The sequence below is a fragment of the Nelumbo lutea genome, chromosome 1 (assembly GCF_056320005.1).
Source record: "Nelumbo lutea isolate HS-2025 chromosome 1, American lotus-T2T, whole genome shotgun sequence".
NCBI lineage: Eukaryota > Viridiplantae > Streptophyta > Magnoliopsida > Proteales > Nelumbonaceae > Nelumbo > Nelumbo lutea.
Window position 1 is genome coordinate 114,799,601 of NC_142684.1, and position 23,700 is coordinate 114,823,300.

General features: G+C 39.7%; 1 protein-coding gene across 1 annotated transcript in view; it reads left to right on the forward strand.

Annotated features, from left to right (window-relative positions):
• LOC148876918 (GTP-binding protein-like protein) overlaps nt 1-23,700 on the forward strand; it is a 31,837-nt gene that overhangs the window by 2,188 nt on the left and 5,949 nt on the right. Inside the window, exons 2-6 of the mRNA XM_088978423.1 lie at nt 373-426; nt 2,005-2,178; nt 3,035-3,106; nt 4,430-4,489; nt 14,209-14,318. Coding sequence (XP_088834549.1) covers nt 373-426; nt 2,005-2,178; nt 3,035-3,106; nt 4,430-4,489; nt 14,209-14,318 — 470 coding nt within the window. The remainder of the gene's footprint in view (nt 1-372; nt 427-2,004; nt 2,179-3,034; nt 3,107-4,429; nt 4,490-14,208; nt 14,319-23,700) is intronic.

Genomic DNA, 23,700 nt, shown 5'->3' on the forward strand with positions numbered 1-23,700 from the left:
TCCTCCAGTGAACTGATTCTCTTACAGCAAGTTGTGTGACAACATAAGAATTTCTTGTCCTAGGTTTCACAATAACATACTCATCTCTTTCGCACGAATTTGCATGATAAATTTTAAAAACCTACCATAGCACGTGCATATTTTTCCTTTTTGAAGAATTATCTTACCTTATCATATTCAAATATGGAGGTCTAAAAATACCAATAGAGTTAAATTCATCTTCATGCTTTTTTTTTTTTCATTTTTAGGAATGTTTCTATTATTTTATAACAGCTTCTCCTTTGTTCAAATTTTATCAAGTTCTTTATTTGGTAATAGTTGTTTTTTCTTCCGCAATTTATAATGTTGACTTCACCTTCTTGTTTATTGCAGATGGCTAGGACTCAAAAGAATAAAGCAACTGCACATCATCTCGGTTTGCTAAAGGTATTCTTTTTCTATCGGTTAATATCTATTTTAGAAGCTTCAATTTTGGTGGCTATATCATTTGTGAATCTATTACGTACAAGAAACAATGGGCTTATTTGTTAAACAGATTGTCCAGAAAAATGCATCCTCATAAAGTGGACATATTTTTGCATTAAGGTGTGAGGTGGCAGTTATTCAAACTAGAAATGAATTACAGCAAGCTTATGCATGTAGGCCTCTATGGACAAAATAGTGTTCAACCAGAGGACTATCAGTTGTGGACATTTTCTACAACTATAGGTGTCTGAATGCCTTGATTTTGACACTCATGGAAGGCTAATGGGATTGTATACCTTTCCAGCATCTTTCGATCTGGACAACTTTTTAGCAAACTATGGCCATATATGAGTCCATGTTATGATCGTATTTTCTGAGAATTTACATTGTATTTCAGATTTAGGTTGTTGATTATCCCTTACTTTGTTGGCCTTTAGCGCTGAAGATTGAATTGTGCTTATTACCTAGATATGAGTATAGTGATTTTAGATAGTTCTTCATCAGTCACCTAACAGTTATAACTAAAGATATCTCTTTTACAGTCTTGGAAAATGTAAGCATCATTAAAGGAATCAGAGCAGGATTCTTGATTTCATTTCCCAAATCCAAAGTAACATTACTAAAATTTCTCTCTTATTTGCATCCAACATGATGATGCCATTTTGTTTCTTCTATTAGTTTCAAACGAACTATCCTTGTATTTATGTTGTATGGAACTCTCTGGAATGTGAAGTACTGATATTGGATGTGTCTAGTTTGATGACTCACTAGATTTTGTTTCAACCAATATAATTTCCTTATTTTCTTTCCTTGCATGAAGAAAGTTTCTAGCTGCAAAAGTAAAGCTAGTATGTTTATTTGTGCCATTGTCTATGTTATAAATTTATAATACAATTATTAAAAATTATATTGCTATATAGTGTTTTTGATTTTCATAAATTATTTTTTCTACACTATATATTAAAAAGTTCTCCTACTTGGGTCAAATAAGGAATCTCCCTAGGTGGCCCCAATAATTTCTGCTATGCTAAGAAAAACTGTGGTTAATCTAGGCTGTCCATCAGGTATGTGATGCTCTCTATAAAAATGATTCATCTTAAACAGGTGAACAGGTCTTTTAGGCCAAAACTTTTTCATGATAACAAATCTTTTTCTTCTGTAGTATCTTTCAAATTTGATGGTGTACCCATGTTAGGCGTACATGTATTTATTCAGCTGAACAGCTGTAGCTTCTTTGTATTTAGGGAATTCCCTATAAATGTCTTTTTCTTATAACTTCCACCACCATGTATAGGTGGTCCTTCCTCATTGCAAGGAAGCTGTTGCTGTTTTCCAGCTCTACTGGACCATTTCTTCAATCAACACCAGGAACTAAGACCCTTAAGTCCACCAAGCATCCCTTTTGTTTTATGGGTGTTTACCATAGCTCTTGTATGTCACGACAGGAGTCACATGGTCCTCTGTTGTTAGCATCTTTTGTGAATGCACAATACTAAATCACTTATTTATAATGTGCATTTATTTTTGTCATGGTGCTAGGCTAAACTTGCAAAGCTAAGAAGGGAGCTTCTTGCACCTCCATCAAAAGGAGGTGCTGGTGCTGGTGAAGGCTTTGATGTTACTAAGAGTGGAGATGCAAGGGTTGGTCTAGTTGGTTTTCCTTCAGTTGGAAAATCAACCCTTCTGAATAAATTAACTGGAACTTTTTCAGAGGTATGCAACTTTTGCTTGTATCCTTATTGCTTTGATTACTGAAATTTAAAGGTCTGCATGATCCTTTAAACATTGTGTGTTTCCACAAAAAAAAAAAAAAAAAGAAAAAGATTGAGCAGGATCTTCATATTATTCTTCTTAAGGATGAAAAATGTTATACTCTGCCAAATGGGCTACAATACGCCACATGGTGCTGAAGCTATGGTGTTACTTTGGCTTATTCTGTAAAGAAGCTACCTTGTTTCTGCTATATGGAGAGATGATATGGTTGATCTAAACCATCCATCAGATAGGGGGCTTTCTGGATTGGCCATATTTCATTCCCTCAGTTCATTTCAACCTTATAGGCTCACTATTCGTTAGATCATCCCAAAGTAATAGTTCAGAGTTTCATTATTTTATGTGCAGAAATGAAAGGCTTAATTGGGACAAATGGCAAGGGCTTTTGGTTGAGACTGGCCTCAACAATGAAAGTTGAGTTCATATTTATTATAAAAAACAATGAAGGTTGGGAAGGAAAATCAGTAGGTCCATTTTGGGACCCTAACCATGGTGCCGTATTGCAGATTTCAGGAAGGGTTGGGACCCTAATCATGGTGCTATATTGAAGATTCCAGGAAGGGTTAGATCTGCTCTCTGGATGAATTGACTAGGAACATGTGCTACACAGTACAAAAGCACATGCATGCACATAATTATATGTCGATTTCCTCTTTAACAAAATCTTGGGCTAAATTTGGAATACAAATCCATTTTAAATGGTTCCATCTCTCATATTAATATTCTCCAGAGTGAGAGCTACAACTAAATTTTTGCCATTTTTTCTGGGGTTCTTAATAGATCTTATTGTTTTCAGGTTGCGTCATATGAATTTACTACTTTAACTTGCATTCCGGGTGTGATTATGTACAGAGGAGCTAAAATTCAGGTACTTATTATTAATCTTGTCTTTCTTCCTTCTGTGATTTCTTCTTTTAATTTCATGTAAGCATGTAGGAAGGTTACAATTTTCTTTTTGAGTTAAAAATTTGGCAAAATGACACGCTGAATTCATTAGAGTTAGAATATATGCTTGATTCATGTTTTGTTTAGTATCATAAGAATTTCAAGAGTTCCATTATTGGCATATTTGTTGATTCAGCTCCCTGCATAGTTGTCAAGGCGACGCCTAGGCGGGCGCCTAGGCAACAACAAGGCGCTCTTTGAGGCTCACCTCGCCTAATCGCCAAGCAGTTTTCTACTTCCTACTATAAATTACTTTTTCATTCATTCTTTTTTGAGATTATAATTATAAAATAGACATTATTAAACTAAAATAATCATTTTGTGTGTTTATATACTAACTTCTTTTTATTATTTTCTTATTTATTAGGGTTTAATCAATACAAACATTTCTAAATGCTGTATTGAACCCTCAAAGACTTAAAAACCTGAACCAATAAGTAAGGAAGAACTTAAAATTTTATCTAATCAGCACATTTTTCTCTTCCATATATTCTTCTTCTTCTTCTTCTACTACCTAGGGAACTACCCTAGGATCTATGTTTTTAACGTAAAAAAATCCATCACCTAGGCAACTAGGCGACAAGGCGCCTCCCAGTCGCCTAGCCTCGCCTTGGCGCCTTGAAAACTATGGCTCCCTGCAAGTCAGCCGAGAATCAGTTCAGATAGCAGGTGTTGTAAGATATATGTTCAATAAAAGCAACCACCTTTCTACCTGATGGCCAACTAATAGTGTGTTATAAAGTAAAGGATAATGGATAATAGATCCAATTGAGTGTCTTCTCTTTTTCTCCGTTGCTTCCTTTCACTAACATTGCCTTGGAGTTTGGCACTCCACAGATTCTTGAGGACATTTCTACTTAACATTGCCTCTCTATCTCGTAGCTTATTTGACAAATGAACAGCTAATGTACAGGTTTAAGCCACTTTTCGTATCATAGGTTACTTGGTAATGAAGATAATATTTTAGACCCTATTTTGCAGGTATATAATGTTAAATAAAAAAACTATTTTAATAGTATATACTTTCCCATAGATGTGCCCAGAAGTCCATGTTTTCTCATCTTGCCAAATCAGATTCTTGCACACACATTGGATTCCAGTTCCTGTGTTCATGTCCATGCAACACTGGCTCTAAATTAGTTTATTATGATAGATCAGTCATTGCATAGAAACTTTCAAGCTTTATTTTTATTGTTTTTTTTTTTATGAGTAAGCTTTATTTTTATTGTTTCACATTTATTGGCAGCTACTGGATCTCCCTGGGATTATTGAAGGTGCAAAGGATGGAAAAGGTAGAGGGAGGCAGGTAACACATCTTCTCCTTTTCTTTTGGATTGTGTTGGAAATGCAGACCAGCAGAATGCTGTTATTTGCAAAATATACCAAATTCAAAAGTAATTTGATCAAAATTAGCTGTTTCTTTCATGTCCACATCTTCTCCTTTTCTTTTGGATTGTGTTGGAAATGCAGATCAGCAGAAAATGTTGTTGTTTGCCAAATTTACCAAATTCAAAAAGTAATTTGGTCAAAATTAGCTGTTTCTTTCATGTCCTGCATTTATTCACCTAAACTTACACAAGCTGAAATTCTGGATTTGTGGAAATCTTGCTATCATTCCAACATAGTTCCTGAGATTTTTATTGTGTCCAACTCTTCTTGTCCTTGTTGTTTTCTACATGAGAAACAAATGATTTTTTTTTTAAATTTTAACAATATTTAAGCTTTTATTTATTTTTTTTGATAAATGAGTGTAGTTTTATTAATTCAAAAAATAGTAGTACATTCAGCCTAGGAAGAGGCACGAGGTGTTACCTCCCCCTAGGACTGAGTAATAAACACTAAACAAACACTAGCCTGAAACACAGTTACAAAGTGGCCCAAAACAGATCTCCCCTTGACACCCCTTGCTTGGCCAAAGAATCAGCCATTGCATTTGCTGATCTGTTGACCCACTGAAACCTGACTGACATATTCCTTGTCAGCCATTTAACTTCCTTTAACAGATCCCTGTAGCCCCAACAAGCTGTCTCTGGACTTGTCAACCAGCCCACTACTACCTTGGAATCCCCTTCTACTATCAATTTATTCACTCCAAGTTGACTGACCATTTGTATACCTTGTACCGCTGCTAGTATCTCTGCCCTTACAGAACCACCAACACCCACTGGTCCTGAAAATAAAGACAACATGTTGCTATCTTTGTCTCTCAGAATCCCTCCTATTCCAGATGGCCCTGGGTTACCTTGGTAGCTACCATCAAAATTCAGTTTTACCACTCCATCCAGTGGGGATTCTCATTCAGCTTGTGATTCGTTCTTTGTGGAGACTGGAGAAGCCACTGCTGCCCAGTTTCTCCTTAAGTCATCAAAGGAGTAATCTGCCAACAAGTGTGAAGATTTTAGCCACTAGACTGTCCTTGTCATTATGCATTCCTTAATTTCAGGAAGACTTCTTTCCTTTTCTTGAAATATTCTAGCATTTCTCTCCTCCCATAAAGTCTACAAGGTAGCGGCTTTGATACATTTCCACATTAGCTTCCCTCTTTTTGTCAATCTCCCAAAGGCAGCCAGAATGAACAGCAGCTTTACTTCGGAGGGCAAGTTCCACCTGCACCCAAATAGTGCAACAACCCAGTTCCAAATATTGGCAGCAAAAGAGCACGATATCAGTAAATGGTTACAGTCCTCACCCTTCACTTTACACAAGAAGGCACTAATTTGGGGACAAACACAATAAGGTTTCTTCTTTTGCAAGTTTTCCACCGTATTGATCTTACCCAAATAGGCTACCCAACAGAACACTGCTATTTTAGGAGGAATTGGCCTTGATTAGACCTCTTTAACAGGGAACACCTGAGAGGAGGGATTGGAGCAGAGGGCTTTAAAGAAGCACAATTGAAGGAGCCAACCGAGGTTAGAGACAAACCCTTTTGTCTAGGTTAGGGGGGGTCCAGGCACACTGAGTCTAGAAGCAAGAAGAGCTCTAAAACACAAAGAAGTTCTTCATCCCTTAACCCTCTTTGAAACCCAAAATTCCAGTTTAAATCCAAAGGGCGAACTGGAGGGGAAAGAAACCATGAAATTGGTTTCTTTTTAAAGAGGGAGATGGAATAGAGAGAAGGAAAACGGTCTTTTAGGGGTTAAGTGCTCACCCAAATATCTTCCCAAAAAAGAATGGAGTTTCCAGAACAAGCATCATACCTTACAAATCTGAAGAACTTTGGGAGAATGCCATAAATAGCCTTCCAAGGTGTTGTGAGAGAAGCCCTTCAGGATACCTTTGCATCCCAACCTGATTCAGAACAGCCATGGATACTCTTCACTACTTCATGCCACAACCTCTCCCTCTCTAAGGGCCACCTCCGAAGCCACTTACCTAAAAGAGCTTCATTCTTACTCACCACATTCCCCAAGCCTAGGCCTCCTTCATTTTTGCTTCTACTCACCACCTCCCACCTAATCAAGTGATCTTTTTTCTCTTCCCCAGGTTCCCATAAGAAGTCCCTCATCAGTTTTTCCAACCTCTTTGCCTCCCTTTTAGGAATTCTAAAGACTAGCAGGAAGTATAAAGGCAAATTGGCTAGAGTTGCTTTAATCAAAGTAACTATACCCCCTATGGAAATATAGTTTCTCTTCCAAGTTGTCAATCTTTTTTCGAACCTTTCCACCACCGGGTTCCAGAACCTACCTTCTTTTGGATTTGCGCCTAAAGGAAGTCCTAGGTAGGATAGAGGCCACTAAGACCAAGTGCAATCTAACGAGGTTGCTATAAACTCCATCTCCTCTCTACTCAAATTTATTCCCACAACACAACTTTTCTCAAAATTTATCTTCAACTTTGAGGCCCTCTCAAAGTGAATTATCAAATCCTTCAGATTTCTTACCTCTATCAGATCACAACCTTCACAAAAGATTATTATGTTGTCTGCAAATTGAAGATGGGTTACTGAAACTCTCTCTACCTATTCTCCACCCTCTTAAGGATCCGACCCTATCCGCTTCTGAGAGAAGTCTACTAAAAGCATCAGCAACTAAAGTGAATAGGAAAGGTGACATGGGGTCACTTTGTCTCAGACCCCTGCTAGCTGGGATGAAACCGTTAACTACCCTATTGACTAGGATGGAGTAATGGCAAGAGGAAAGGCAACCATTTATCCTTTTGCACCATCTTTCCCCAAACCCACACTTCCTTAGCACGAGTAATAAGAATCCCCCATCCACTAGGTCGTAAGCCTTTTCAAGATCTAGTTTACAAACATAACCTTTACGACCCGATCTCCTCATTTCCTCCACACATTCATTTGCTATTAGGATCTAATCTACTATTTGTCTCTCCCGAACAAAAGCTCCTTGGGCTTGGTTGATAAGACAAGGAAGCACCTTTTAAATCCTCAAAGATAAGACCTTAGCCACAATCTTGTATACACTAGTCACCAAACTAATAGGTCGGAAGTCCTTTGGATGCTTGGCCTCTTTCTTCTTGGGAATTAAGGCTAAAAAAGTAGCGTTAACTCCACGACTAATCACTGAATTATCCTCGAATACCTTGAAGACCTCAATCAAGTCTTCCTTGATTATGTCCCAACAATCTTGAAAGAAAGCCATTGTGAAACCGTCCGGCCTTGGTGCTTTAGATCTGTTCATGGAGAAGACAGCTTTTCTTATTTCTTCCTCCTCAAAATTCCTTTCTATCTAGCTTCTACTCTCTTCTGGAAGCCTCTACCAGGTCACACCTTCCAACTCCACACTAGGACCTAGGGGCTTCCTTAATATGGATTTGAAATGGTCAACAAAACAATTGGCTATCCTCTCTTGGGAATCGAGGACTAGTCCATCGACTTCCAGTTTAGAAACTAGGTTTTTCCTTCTCCTTCCATTGGCTAGTTCATGAAGAAATTTAGTGTTCCCATCTCCTTCCTTGAGCCACCTGCATCTAGACTGTCTCCAAGAAATTTCTTCTCTCAAAATGACTTCATCTAACTCTCTTTTTAGTTTCCATCTCCGATCTCTATCTTGAGAGTTTATGACTCTTTGGGATTCCTTGGCATCTAATTCCTCTATTTGGGTCATCAAAGAGGATTTCAATTCTTCTATTCTTCCAAAATGCTCCCTATTCCAATCCTTCACATTTGCTCTCAAACTTTTTAGTTTTTTAAGAAATCTTACTCCTTTCCACTTCACCCCCCTTAGGTCTTCTCTCCACCATTCCTCAACCTTCTTTACGAAATTCGGGTGAGTTAACCACATGTTTTCAAACCTAAAGGGTCGGGGTCCTTGCTTAAACGGCTCCTGTCCTAGGCCAATGGGGCAATGGTCAGATGTGACTCTAGGTAGAGCTCTTGTTATCAAGTCCTCCCACTTGTTTTCCCAGCTTTCATTGAAAAGGAACCTATCTAACTTGGAGTAGATTGGTGTCTCTTGAACGTCGGACCAAGTATAGAGGGCTTGCAACAATGGGAGTTCTTTCAACTCACAATTATTAATGAAATCGTTGAATCTCCGTATGCTGGTTGTAATGACCTGTTAGGGGTTATTTGATTCATTCGTAAAACTAATTACATTGAAATCCCCCCCCCCCCCCCCCCAAGCACCACGGGCCATCCCAAATCCCTTGAATCCCATAAAGTTCTTCCCAAAAAGCATTCCTTTCTCTATAGTTGCTTGGTCCATACACATTAGTTAGTGCCCAAGTAAATCCATCCTCTACCATCTTGAATTTTAACAACACTGAAAAATTATTAGTTCCTCCAAAACCTCCACCGTATCCTCTATCCAAAAAGTGGCAATGCCTCCCGAAGCCCCCCAAGAAGGTGCTGAAACTCAACTTATTCCTCTAGATTTCCATATGCTTATTGCCCATCTTCTATCAATATCAACTAATTTGGTCTCTTGTAACATCACTATGTCCGGCCTTTCTCTTCTAAGGAGGTTCTTAATTAGCCTTCTTTTCCTAGCACTCCGAGGCCCCTCACATTCCAACTGATGATTTTCATGGAAATAAGAGAATTGACTTTCGCTTCTGAGGTTAGGCCCCTACTCGGAGGCTTTCCTTCTCTCCCCTCATCCGCATTCTAAATCTCCTTCTATATCTGAGATCAACCTTTCCACCTCTGATGTTTTCTTTTTCCTTCCGTTGTTTATTGTCAGATCTACTTAAGACTGCTTTTGTTATGTTTCGCCCTTCTGCAATTCTTTGATTTTTCTCCAAAGATTCCTCTTTTTGCCTATACTCTTCGAAAGCACAAATCTGTCCCCAAATCCTCTATAATTCCTCCCTTTGCATCTTTCCCAAGATTGGCCCCTACTTGGAGGCTTTCCTTCTCTCCCCTCATCCGCATTCTAAATCTCCTTCTATATCTGAGATCAACCTTTCCACCTCTGATGTTTTCTTTTTCCTTCGGTTGTTTATTGTCCGATCTACTTAAGACTGCTTTTGTTATGTTTCGCCCTTCCGCAATTCTTTGATTTTTCTCCAAAGATTCCTCTTTTTGCCTATACTCTTCGAAAGCACAAATCTGTCCCCAAATCCTCTATAATTCCTCCCTTTGCATCTTTCCCAAGATTGATTCATCCCCAACTTTTTTGCTGCTTTTTGTTTTTACTAAAATTTCTTGAGCCTCGTATTTTCCTACGACTTCCTCTTTTTTCTTGTACTCCTCCAAATACATACAGATCTGATCCCAGATCTTCTCTAATTCCTCTTCCTAGGATTTCTTCTTCCTCACCTCTTCCGCTTGTTCTTTGCCCCCCTGTCCCCACTTAAAAACTTTCCATCCATGGGCTGCTGCTTCAAGTTGAGCTGCATAGGTACCTGGTCCCGGCACAAAACCCACATCAGTATAAAAAAGCGAATTGACAAGATTACCTGAAAGGTTGTGGGAAGGGGGCAATGACTCCGGAGAGACGACACATGGGGTAAGGTCACGGTTAATCCTTCCAGAATAGGTTGTTTTAGTCCTTGCATCAGAATCTGTCTTTAGGTGTTGTCCCCTGATTGATGACTCTGTGATCGGTGACCGAGATTCGTTCTGTTCCTCTAGTCCTCTAGTGAACTGGGAGCATATTTAGAAACCGGTATCCCCTGCCTCTCCTCTATAATAGCTGCGGTAAACTCCATTTCCTTGGGTAGTTGAGAGTGCTTCTTCTGGGCTGAGTCTGTAATTTCAGAGCTATCATTTTCCAAAAATAACAGCTCCGTGTGTAAGCTCTCATCAGCACTGAGTGATTTGGTTTTTTAAGTTCCACACTTCCGATACTTGAGGAACCTTCCATATCTGATCCTGAACTGCTTTCTTCCTCCGTCACACAATCTTCAAAAGGGTCTGTAACCTCCTGATTTACCGTCTCTGGAATGAAAGAACACCCTGACTCCACTGTCGTCGGGTGCTTCTTGAACCTCAGGATGCGCCGTTCTAGGGAGATGACTGTTTTCTTAGAGCTTGGGGCCCATGCCCAGTTCTGGTTTGCCGCTCCACTGTGGCTGGGTTTCTTTCTTGCGAGTGGTGGCTGCTTCTTGCTCAATGGGGACGATAATAGACCAACGTTTTTGTCTATTATCAACCCTTTTCCTTTAGCCACGTGCCCACTTAAAGGGGCACATGACTTCTTAAAGCTTGGGTCCACCTGTTTTAAAACAACCGGCCCAGTCCAAGAGGCCCTTTAATTTCAGATGGGCCAGGGCCCAAACCCCCAACCTCTTAACCAGTCACGTGCCCACTTAAAGAGGCACATGACTTCTTAAAATTTGGGTCCACCTGTTTTAAAACAAAAGGCCCAGTCAGAAGAGGAGGCCCTTTATTTTCAAATGGGCCAGGGCCCAAACCCCCAATCTCTTTACCAGTCACGTGCCCACTTAAAGAGGCACATGACTTCTTAAAACTTGGGTCCATCTGTTTTAAAACAACGGCCCAGTCAGAAGAAGAGGCCCTTTATTTTCAGATGGGCCAGGGCCCAAACCCCCAATCTCTTTACCAGTCACGTGTCTACTTAAAATTTCATGCGACTGGCCTTAGTTCACTGGACCAGAATAAACCGGTTCAAAGACCGGTTTGAAACCTGAGCCCTTGCCGACCTATGTTCAGTTTCTTTTGAAATTTGAACTTCTGTCTCATATCTGATTCCATTTAATCCTCCTGGCAGTCTGAACATAGGATCTGCCATCCCTTTGCCCACCCTGCCATGCTGACTTTCCCCAAGTCTTATGTTTTCCTCTTTTTCCTTTTTCTTCTTGATTTCCTCAGATGACTTAGCCCCTTTTGTAGTTACTGTACTGCCTTGCAACCCACGTAACCAGGCCTGTTCTGTTCCTTCACCTTCCTCCTTTCGTCCCCCCCTTCATAGCTGGGCTTCAATGGAGGTAGCAAGCCAGACAGGGTATACTACACCATCTAAAACAACCTCTAACTTCCTTGGGATATCACTGGGTTTAACTCCGCCTAGCTTCAATGCGACTGAATGAAGATCCAGATCAAAGACACCATCTAGTCTTGCACCACAGGTTATGGCAATGGACTGTAATACCTCCTTCCAGAGATTGAAAGTTAACCCAAGCAGTCTGACTAATACATTGTCCTCAATCTCAAAACTTTTAGTATTTGAGAGAGGACACCATTTCGAGAATGTGGCAGCACCAACTTCTTTTTGAATATTTAAAGCTGAAATCTCTACTTCAACTTCACCCAGATCTATCAGAGCTTTACTAGATTCATAAGGTGTAATCACCATCGGTTTTGGCAGGTTTAATTCTCTGAGTATCGACTGCGCAATACCCCTCCAATCCTTTGGTGGCCTTGAAGTTTCCACCACAAATTTCCTCTCCCAGTCCTCCTTTCTTGCTGTTGCTACCAGTTTACAATTTCTTTTTCCTTTTTCTACAATCATCCATTTCCTCTCAATAGATTCTTCTTCTCTCTTTTGTTTACCCACTTTCTCTTCCTTTGCCACCACCTCTATTTGTTATGATTTCAGCTGTTGAGTAAAATCACTCAGTACCTCTGCCACAGCCTTCCACCTAATTCCCCTTCTACCTTCTGGGAAGCAAACTAACTGCTTCTTTCTTCCTCCAAAGAATTCTTGCAGAGTTATATAGTGTCCTTCTGCATTCTTTTTACATTCCAGCTCATATCTTTTTCTTCCATCTAGGTTGAACTACATAAAGCTCACTTGTTTACCTCTAGAACTTGCTTCTGAAGAAAACTTCATCACCCATTCGATCACTTCCAAACCTTCCAACAGTATTGTAGCTTTCTTTGCCTCCCTAATCTTCAAGCTCTGCAAGCCTCTGATTTTCAACTCTTCAAGGATGAGGTCTTTTGCTTCAATCTTCATTGCTTTCCTCCATCTTGTAACTTCTACAAACCTATTCTCCATTAAGCCTTGGAAGATTAACTGAGCCTAATTGCTAGCACCAGGGATGACCCAATGTTTATCAAGACGATTTATAAAATGCCACCAGATTGCATCAATATCTTAAAAAGAAAAGAAAAGAAGCCATTATAACAAGTACTTGGGTGGGTACTATATTTCTATGTGAAAATTTTGGACACAGTTCAAACCCTCTGGTTCTAGGACATATTTTCCCATAGAAGAGAAACTTGGTATATAAATTTTAAGATGAAGAATAGGTTCCAGTTTTTTCCTTTTTCAGTGTACTTAGATAAGAAAATGTTGCATTTAGAAAAAAAAGGAAATATACCCCCTACAGTTATGAGGTAGGGGAAACAAAACCATGTTAATACTGATGATCTTGGTATCTCTTTCCTGTTCCTGTACCTGTACCTTCTCTAGTCAGTCATTAGCAAGGAGTTTGATGATCTTGGTATCCACCTGAACAAGCTGTTCAAGGAGTATGGCAATGATCAATCTTCTCTAATCAGATAGTGTCTAAGGACCATCTTCTGCTGAGAGCATTCATCCTATTACAACTTGGGTATCTCTTTCCACAATCACCTGTTCAAAGCCTAAAGGAAAGCTGAGCTTTAGGCCTTGAAGAATGGTAATAATGGAAATTTGGTTATTTTACTAAAGCAGGAACTGTTATTGCGCCTCAGATTAAGGTGCAATGATAAAAGTTATATTTTGGATGGAATTTGCTTGAACTTGAAGTACCCCAATTCATCCTTGATAATCCCAGGCAGGTGGCTGTGTTCCCCCCTCCCTCTCTTTCCTTTCTAGAGGTTGATGTTTCTGTTTGATGTTGATAACCTAGGACCAGCTGACATTGGTGGGTCAATGCAGATGGGAACACTCTCAGTAATTTCAACTCTCTCTTTCCCTTTTATTGGTACCTAGGACCAAAGGCTGAGTTCTGGCCCTTCTCACAGGATTTAGGATAGCTAGTGAATATTGGTTTTCCTCTGTGGCAGGAGGCTCTACCAATGTGATCAAATGTAATAAAAATGATTATAAAAAATGGAACAGAAATATTGTGTGGGACTTGGCCACCATCCTAATGGAGGAAATCTAGGCATAAATTCCACTTGTTAAATGTTAACATCAAGTGGGATTTGTTTTCTTAATTGATGGTTAAAATCAGGGTGATCCAAAGAGAGTTGAAATTATTGATAGAAAAAGAATTGAATTCAGTCATAGAGCAAGGCTGGGTGGCCAAAGTGATACGACTTACTAACATGAACAATATACCCTGAAATTATATCATTATTTCATTGGATTAAGGAGGCAGTTTAAGGTTATTTTGGTGGTTCAAATTGTTGATTCTCCAATATGTACTGTACTTTTGTTTATAACTTGTACTATTCACTTTGAAGGCACCATGGATGGTAACCCTCTTTTTGTTAGTTGATTGCTTTGAAGTTGGATATGCCATCAAACATTCATTTTTATTGGACTGTGCACTTCATATATTTCTTTTAATTTTAAGACATTATGCGTGTTTAAGCTACTGATACTTTTTGTAGTCAGAAATTGCACATTACTTATGGTTACTTTGTTATTCTGAGATGTTTCTGATTCATGTGCTGGATTTTCTAGATTATTCTGCATTACATGTAATGACATTGTAATCCAGGTTATCAGCACTGCTAGGACATGCAATTGTATTCTAATTGTTCTTGATGCAATAAAACCAATAACTCACAAGCGTCTGATAGAGAAAGAACTTGAAGGATTTGGCATAAGGTAATCTTGGTTGTTATCAGCGCTCTTACCCATTTTTCTATGGGTCATTGTGGGAGTTTGCTTTTCTAATTTAGTTGTTGTGTAGTTCTAGAGTGTAAGTGTGGCTGCTTTCTCAAATCTACTTGCACCTCCTTTCCTTTTTTTTCTAGATTAGTTCATGACAGTTAAAAGTTTCTCTTACTAATAAATTTGATGGTTATGCTTGCAATTTGATGAATATACCCAATTTGAGGTCCAGTGGAGAAGATTGCACCTGTAGTGTAAGAAACTATAGTTTGCCTGCATATACTTTTGTTCGATTTTCTTTTTTTTTTTATGCCTAAAATTTTTAAATGTGATGACATAGCATATAAATAGGTCTGTGGATAAAGTACTCAGTGGGGCATTTGGAAACATTTGGAAATGGAATTTACTGAAAATATAAAAGTGATTTGCCTTGGGAGTTCAACAGAATGTGAGATCTCTGGTTTCATGAGATTGCTTTTATCCTTTTTGGGCTTGTAGTGTTGCCAATCCACTAGCATTTTTTTTTCGTTTGTTTTTAGAAAGGATACAAGAGGATTCTTGATGAGTGAGCTTTACTAGGGCATCTCTGTGTAATATGAGAATTTTTTCCCTGTACAGTACGGAAAGGGATCCCATATTGGGCTTATCCCAGAATCTTTATTTATTTATTTTTTTTACTGTCGAGTAATGGACTGTCATTATCATATTTACATCTTATTTTTATATGTTAACAGAATATTTTTCATTTGCTGATAAAATTAAGTCCTAAAATAATCTTTGTTTAAAAGAGGTTTGGGCCTATAATAGAATCTCAACCTTGTTTCTGTGAACTTGCATAAAAGTCCATAATAGATCTATCCAAAGTGCTTTCAGAAACAAAATGAAATGGTTTCATTTCTGTGTGGTCTTAAAAATCCTCCTCATTGATTGCTTCCTTGGCTGCAGGTACATAAATTAAAATAGGTTATCTTAAAATATCTTGGGTGTGTGGATTGAAGTTGTTAACACATTTTTTTGAACAGTAACCATAATGATGTGCAAAAAAAAAAGAACTTTTCTTATAGAGAAGGCAATGCAAAACAACTCAAAAGTTGACAGTAGCCCTCTAGAAGTTAGTTAGGCATAGTCACATGGTAATAACTATGCAATAGGAAAACCCACTATCTTGAAGGCATAATTCAAAATTTTAAGAGGGTTCAGGAGAAAGAATGCTTGAGTGAGGGACGAGTTTTGCAATTTGGACTTGAAACTGAACTTTGCTAGTCACTTTACGGTGGCTTAAAGTGATATGATAAAGATGACATTATCCATGCAGATGACACAATTCTGTTTTGTGAAGGAGGAAACCTTAATTGGATCCAGAATCTAAAGTTGGCAATACATCTCTTTGAACAAATTTCTAACCTCAAGGTGAACTTTGATAAGAGCTGTGTGGTGGGAGTGAATGTGGATGTAAGGGACCTAAGGGAATATGCAGGTGAGCTAGGATGTGCAATCTCGGACTGGCCCTTGACATACTTGGGCCTCCCTTTAGGAGACAATCCTAAGAATGTAAGCTTCTGGAATCCGGTAGTGGAGAGGTTTGAGAAGAGGATGGCGGCTTGGAAGAGAAATTATCTTTCTCTAGGTGGGAGAGTCACTCTTATTAGGTCTACCCTAGCTGACCTACCTGTCTACTATTTGTTAGTGTTTAAGATACCCTCAAAGGTTTCTAATCTTTTGGAAAAATTAATACGGAATTTTTTGTGGGAGCCTGGAGAGGAGAAGAAAGATCATAGGGTGAGTTGGGAGGTGGTTACTAGGTGTAAAAAACTAGGAGGTCTTGGGATTGGTAACTTCAAGAAAAGGAATATGGCTTTGCTGGGGAAATGGTTGGAGGTTTTCAGTGGAAAGGGATAAATTGTGGACTGAGACTGTGGCTAGCATACATGGTGTAATCTTAGGAGCTGTACTCGAAGTAGCAAAGGAGAGAAGAGAAATTCTGAAGTGCAGTGAATGTCGAACTGTACTAGTCAGTCGACCATGCTATTATTTATATATGAATGTAGTACAAAGTACAAGAAATTACTGGGATGCCCCTGATTAGTGATGGGACACTCGGATGACTTAAATCATTAAACAGGATTAGGCCCATTAACACAGGCCCAGTTACACGATAAGTTAAACATAAGTATGGGCTAATAAGAACTCTTATAAGCCGAACATCACTCTAACATTCTAACACTCCCCCTCAAGCTAAGCATGGATATCAATCATGTTTAGCTTGCCAAGTAAGTCCCTGAACTTTGTTGTTGACAGCCCTTTAGTTATTACATCTACAATCTGCATCTCTGATGGAGTATAAGGCACATGGAGTTCTCCTGAAATAATTTTCTCTTGTAAAAAGTGTCGATCAATTTCAATATGTTTTGTCCTATCATGCTGCATGGGATTGTTGGCAATGTTGATAGCAGTTTTATTATCACAATACAGCCTGAGAGGACCCTCAATTTTGATACCAAGCTCATTAAGAAGAGTTTTGAGCCATAAGAGTTCAGCAACTCTGTGTGCCATAGCTCGGTATTCTGCTTCAGCACTTGATCTAGCCACACCATTCTGCTTCTTACTACGCCATGTGATTAGGTTTCCTTCCAAGAATGTACAGTAACCTGAGGTTGATTTTCTGTCTCCAATAGACCCAACCCAATTAGCATCAGTGTAGGCTTCAATTTCAAGTATGCTGTTTTTCCTGAATAGAATTCCTTTCCCTGGGCAAGTCTTCAAGTATCTGAGAATTCTTTCCACTGCTCTCATATGAGGGGTCTTTGGTGAGTGTATGAATTGACTGACAACATGCACTGCATAAGCAATGTCTGGCTGAGTAAGGGATAAGTATATCAATTTTCCTACCAATTTTTGGTACCTTTCTTTATCACAGTATTCCTTACCCATTGATTCTTGTAATCCATGGTTCGGTTCTATTGGAGTGTCTGCTGGCCTGCACCCCATCATGCCTGTTTCCTCTAGGAGATCTAGCACATATTTTCGTTGACATATGTAGATTTCTTCTCTTGATCTAGCAACATCAATCCCAAGAAAATATCTCAGATTTCTCAAGTCTTTGATCTCAAATTCTGAAGCTAAGAACTCCTTCAGCCTCTTCATCTCTTTCACATCATTTCCAGTAATCACCATATCATCCACATAAACAATGAGTGCTGTAAGTTTGTCATCCTGTCTCCTTGTAAACAATGTATGATCTGCACTGCTCTGAGTGTACCCCACTTTCTTCATGGCCATACAAAGTCTCTCAAACCATGCCCGGGAAGACTACTTCAAACCATATAATGCTTTCCTTAGTTTACACACCTTCTTTCGAACATCATATCCAGGTAGGGGTTCCATGAATACCTCTTCATGGAGATCACCATTTAGGAAGGCATTCTTCACATCCAGTTGATGGAGTTCCCAAGAGAATTTTGCTGCTAGTGATAGTAGAACCCTGATTGTGTTGAGCTTTGCTACTGGGGCAAAGGTTTCCTTGTAGTCAATTCCTTCGTTTTGTGTAAATCCCTTTACCACAAGTCTAGCCTTGTACCTCTCAATTGACCCATCTTCCCTGTGCTTTACTGTGAATACCCACTTGCACCCAACAATGCCTTTTCCCTCTGGTAGGTCTACCAATTCCCACGTTCTTGCTTTCATTAGGGTTTTCATCTCTTCATTCATGGCTTCTTTCCACCTTGGATCAGATGCCGCCTCTGAGTACCTGGAAGGGACACATACAGAGGAAAGAGTAGACACAAAGGAATGATAGGCAGGGGATAAGTGTGAATAAGAAACATAATCAGCTATGGGATGCCGAGTGGTATAAGAACGAACAGGCTTACGGAGAGCAATAGGAAGATCCAAATCTGAATTGAGTGAGTCAGAATTACCTTGGATTGCAGAGACAGATTGATCTGAGTTCAGTTGGTTGCAATCATGAGGTTGAGGGCCCTTCTTCCTTCTACTGTATGTAAGTATCTCTTTCTCTTGCCTACTAGAACCTTCAGAAGCATAAGCTGAATCTGGAGAAGTAATTGGCACAATGGGAGTCTCAGAAGGTTGAACCAGAATGTTACAGCTAGGAGTAGTGGAAGGTGATGAAAGGGGAACACAAAAGAAGGGAGAATGAGAATCCTCTTCTAACCCACTAGTCTCCCCTTGAAGAGGATTCTAAGAAGACTAGAAATAGGGTTGAGACTCAAAAAAGACTATCTCTGGTGACATTTTTTCTTGGAGATAGGATCATAACACTTATACTCCTTTTGCGTAGGAGAGTACCCCCAAAAAATTCCCTTTGTAGCCTTGGGATCCAGTTTGGTTTTCTTTGGATCCTTCACATGTATGAAGCATATACAACCAAAAACCCGTGGGGAAAGAGGAAATTCTGGAAGAGGAGTGGGACACAAAACAGAGAAAGGAGTCTTCATACCCAGTACCTTAGATGGCATCCGATTTATCAGGTATGATGCAGTGAGAACAACTTGAGACCAATATTGCTTGGGCACATTATGTTGGAAAGTAGAGCTCGAGCTGTCTCCAATAGGTGCCTGTTCTTGCGCTCAACAACCCCATTTTGCTGAGGGGTATAAGCACACGATGATTGGTGTAACATGCCTGCATCTTCCATGAATGAGTTCAGGGATCTTTCAAAGTATTCAGCTGCATTTTCTGAACGAAATTGCTTAATATTCTTATCAAATTGTGTTTCAACCATCTTGCAAAACATCATAGTTATCCATGGAACTTCATCACGTCCTTTTTACAGATAAATCCAAGTGCACCGACAATAATGGTCAATAAAACTGATAAAGTAACGGAAGCCATCAATGGAAACAATGGGTGGACCCCAAACATCAGAATGAACCAAATCAAAAGGGGCTTGAATTTCATTACTAGAAATTGGATACATTGATCTACATTGTTTTGACATTTGACACACCTCACAAATTAAACTCTGACTTGGAATGCCCTTACATAATTTGGGAAACAACATTGCCAAAGAAGAAAAATACAAATAACCTAGCCTAGCATGCCACAGGTGCAGCCTAGCTATTGACTCTACACTTTCCGGACTAGTAGTAGCAGAAACTTGTAGGGCTGAGTTGATATCTGCATCAAAATAGTAGAGGCTCCCATACTTATGACCACTCCCAATTGTTCTCCTTGTCAATCTGTCTTGGAAGACACAATGAGAAGGAAAAAAAGTTATACTGCAGTTCAAATTTTTTGTAAGCTTTGAAACAAACAACAAATGAGGTAAGACTAGGAACGTGTAGGACTAATTTAAGAGAGAGATCCTTGCTTAGGTCAACCACCCCATTTCCAGAGATGGTAGAGAGAGACCCATCAGCTACTCTCATCTTATCCTGGCCAGACAACAAATGATGCGAAGAGAATAAGGAGGACATATGTGTCATATGGTCGGTGGCTCCGGAATCAATCACCCAAGAGGTAGAATTAATGAAACTAGTTGCACTAAATGCAAAGGTTGTACCTGATTTGGCAAGAGAGGTGGAAGTTGCACTAAATGCAGAGGCTATACCTGAAGCATGACAGGACAAAACATATTGAAATTGATCGACACTTTGTCATAGAAACTGTGCAGATTAGGGTTTTCCAGGTAGGCAGAGGCTATACCTGAAGCATGACAGGACAAAACATATTGAAATTGATCGACACTTTGTCATAGAAACTGTGCAGATTAGGCTTGTCTCCATCCAAATAGCTTGTGAGTTCACGAGAGGTAATGAACAACCTTGCTGAGACGGACCACTCTCTGAAGTTATACTCATCCAGCAGCACACTTGTAATCTGTAAACTGTGCAGATTAGGGTTTTCCAGGTATGAGGACCTAGTGACAGGTCTGTTATCTCTAGAGGAAACTTCACCGGATAGTGAAGACATCCTGATCAGTCCTAGAGTTGTTCACAATGTTGTAGGTGGTTCTGTTTAGGGCTGGCCGAAGTGGTCACAGTGCTGGTAGAAGTGTTCACAGTGCTGGTAGCACACTAGATAAACTTCACTTGGACTGAACCAGTTCGGGTACAATAGCAAGTAAAAGTTCGAGGCTGCAACTGTGCAGTGCAAGTCTTTACCACTGTGCTGTGCAGGGCTAAACTAGGGCTGGTAACCGACCTAAAAATAGGGCTATTTACCACTATTTTGTAAGAGTCTTGCTGGAGCACCGAAGTTGCAACTGTAGAAGAGGCTAAGTCTTTACCACTGTTCTGCGCAAGTCTTGCTGGAGCACCGAAGCTGCAACTGTGGAGGAAGCTCCCCCCCTTTCGGCTAGTGCTAGGACTGCTGAAATCAGTCCTCAACTAGGTCTGTCCTATACAGACCTCTCTTAGTAGCCAAATAGCTACTACACTGGAAACAATCTAGTAGGACATCTACTTCTGGGTCTTACTTCCCTTGAGTCCTACAACCAAGAGAAACCCTAGGTTCGAACTTGCTTTACTCTCTTACACCCCTAGGTCTTTACTGTAGCAACCTAGAAAAGGAAGAGAGAAGATGAAAAGACAGCTAGAGAAGAGAGTGCATCCGATGAAACCCTAGGTTCGAACTTGCTCTGATACCATGTAATCTTAGGAGCTGTACTCGAAGTAGCAAAGGAGAGGAGAAACTCTGAAATGCAGTGAATGTCGAACTGTACTAGTCAGTCGACCATGCTATTACTTATATATGAATGTAGTACAAAGTACAAGAAATTAATGGGATGCCCCTGATTAGTGATGGGACACTCAAATGACTTAAATCATTAAACAGGATTAGGCCCATTAATACAGACCCAGTTACAAGATAAGTTAAACATAAGTATGGGCTAATAAGAACTCTTATCAGCCGAACATCACTCTAACATTCTAACACATGGGATGGAAGACAATGGTTGGGATCTTGGAATCATGGCAAGGCCTACAACTGCTTCTCCTTGGAAATCCATTCACAATCTGCTTCCTGTCTTCTCCCCTTGGATAAGGTATGGTCTAAACTTTGGTAACTGAATAAAATTCTGGGAACAACTTTGGGTTGGGGATTTTCCTCTGAAGGACCAATTTCCTTCCTTGTATGCTCTATCGGATTTGAAAAACGAACCTATCTCTTCTTTCTTGGTTCCTTCAGACTCCACTTTTGGCTTTGGGTGGAACCTAGGCCTGTGTAGGGCAGTTAGGGATATGGACTTGGATAGCTTGGTATCTTTGCCTGCCTCCCTTGAGAATGTTTCCTAAATCCTGTTAAGGAAGACACCAGATTTTGGACTCCTAGCTCTTGTACTTTTTCTTGTGCCTCGTTTTTTGAAACCTTAACTCAGCCTCCTGTCCCCGTTGGGTTGTCCTTTCCGGCTAAAGAAATTTGGAGCAGGCCTATTCCTCCTTAGGTTGGCTTTTTTTGTTGGGAAAATTTCTTGGAAAGAATTAAGACCCAACTATTGTCTACTTCCTAATAGATATACTCTTTGTAAAGCTGATGGGGAATCTGACTACCACCTCATGGTCTCTTGTAAGGTTGCTAAAACTGTTTGGGAGTGGGTTTGCTCCCGCTTTGGATGTTCTTAGTTTCCTCCGGAGAGTGTCCAAAGGTTGTTCTCTCCTTTTTTCAGATGGCCTAAGAAGCGAGGGAAGACTATGTGGAGGAGTGTTAGGGCAGCAGTGTGCTGGTCATTGTGGGAAGAAAGAAATTCACGTATTTTTTTAGACAAGGAAAGAACCCTGGAAGAACTGTTAGACCTAATCCTTTTAAGGGCTGCCCACTGGCTGAAATCTTTGGAGTTGTTTTCAGACTTTCCTGTGGATGACTTCCTAAGAAACTAGAAAGAGATTGTTTCCACTGCTAGATGCAAGAGGACTCTTTGTCCCTCTTGGTCCCATCCCCCTCGGGTTTCATTAAGTTGAACTTTGATGGCAGCAGTGTAAGGAATCCAGGACCCTTTGGGATTGGAGGAGTTTTCAGGAATGAGAAAGGGGTTGTTAGTGCTCTATTTTCTGGCCCTATTGGAGAAGGTGGCTCTCTTAGGGCTGAGATCCTTGCAGCGCTTGAAGGAATTCGAAGAGCAAAGGAATTAAATGTCAGCTGATTGATCCTGGAAGGTGATTCAAAGGTGGTGGTTAACTGGTTGAAGAAAGACGGCAGTGGTTTGTGGAACTTTAACAATGAAAAGAAACAGTTCTTATGGATGTGTAGGGACATTGAGATCCAATACAACTGGGTGAAAAGGAGTGCTGACTCATTTGCGGATGGGTTGGCCAAGCAAGGGGTGAATAGGGAGTCTGTATTTTGGGCTAGTTTTTAAATTTTCTCTCTCTGTATTCTCTTTGTATTCTGTATTTGGGGAGCTAATATCTCCCTCTTGTATACATACTCCCTCTTTTCTCTTAATTTAATGAAGCTGGTGTTATTGATAAAAAAAAAGTGAAAAACAGTGTAGTTGAATTGTTGCCTGGTTTTTGGCTAGGCAACTGACTAGGCATTGGGAGGCTTATGTATCACCTATATGATCAATTAGGCAGGTGGTACCAATATAAACAATTTAGGGGGAGCAAATAAGTAATTATGCACTGTTTTATATGTTGATACAAGTATGTATTACCCACTTTCAGTCTATATGAGTGTGGTTTTGTGTTAATTAGGGCTTTTTATTCCTCTTTGCATCTAACATGTAGTTAAATACTAATTTATTATTGTATGCACACATTGTAGAATATAAACATTTATTATTTATTATTTTTGTTGTCTAGACGAGGCCTAATTATTTGCTTGGATGTTGACTTGCCTTGCCAGGCCAAATCACCTAAGAGGCACCTGCCCACTTTAATTGCAATTTGGGAACTACAATATGCAAGTGGAGGTTGCCAATTTGTTTAATGGGGGTATTCTGAGGATTGAGAGTGGGCAGATTGTTTTGCTTTACTCGGGTCCTTTAGGATTTGGAGACTCTATTAGGGCAGAGCTATCTGCTGCTGTATAAGGGGTGCAATTTGCAAACTAGTTGGGGGTAGAGCATTTGATAAATGAAGGGGACTCCAAGGTGGTGGTGGGCTGGTTGAAAAACCCTGAGGATGCTATATGGTGCTACAAGAATGAAATGAAGAAATTTAATTGGTTGACAAGGAACATGTTGGTTTCTATACAGTGGGTGGGGAGATCAGTAAATGCTTTGGCTGATGTGTTAGCCAAGGAAGGGGTAAATAGGGAAGAACATTTTTGGGATCAGCTGTGATTTTTGTAATTTATTCCTAGATTACTTGTAAGCTTCTAGGAGGGGCTGCAGCTCGTGCCTCTCCGTGGGATATTGTATGAAAGTCACAACTCTAAATCAGTTACTGAATTAATAAAATTACACTATTACTCA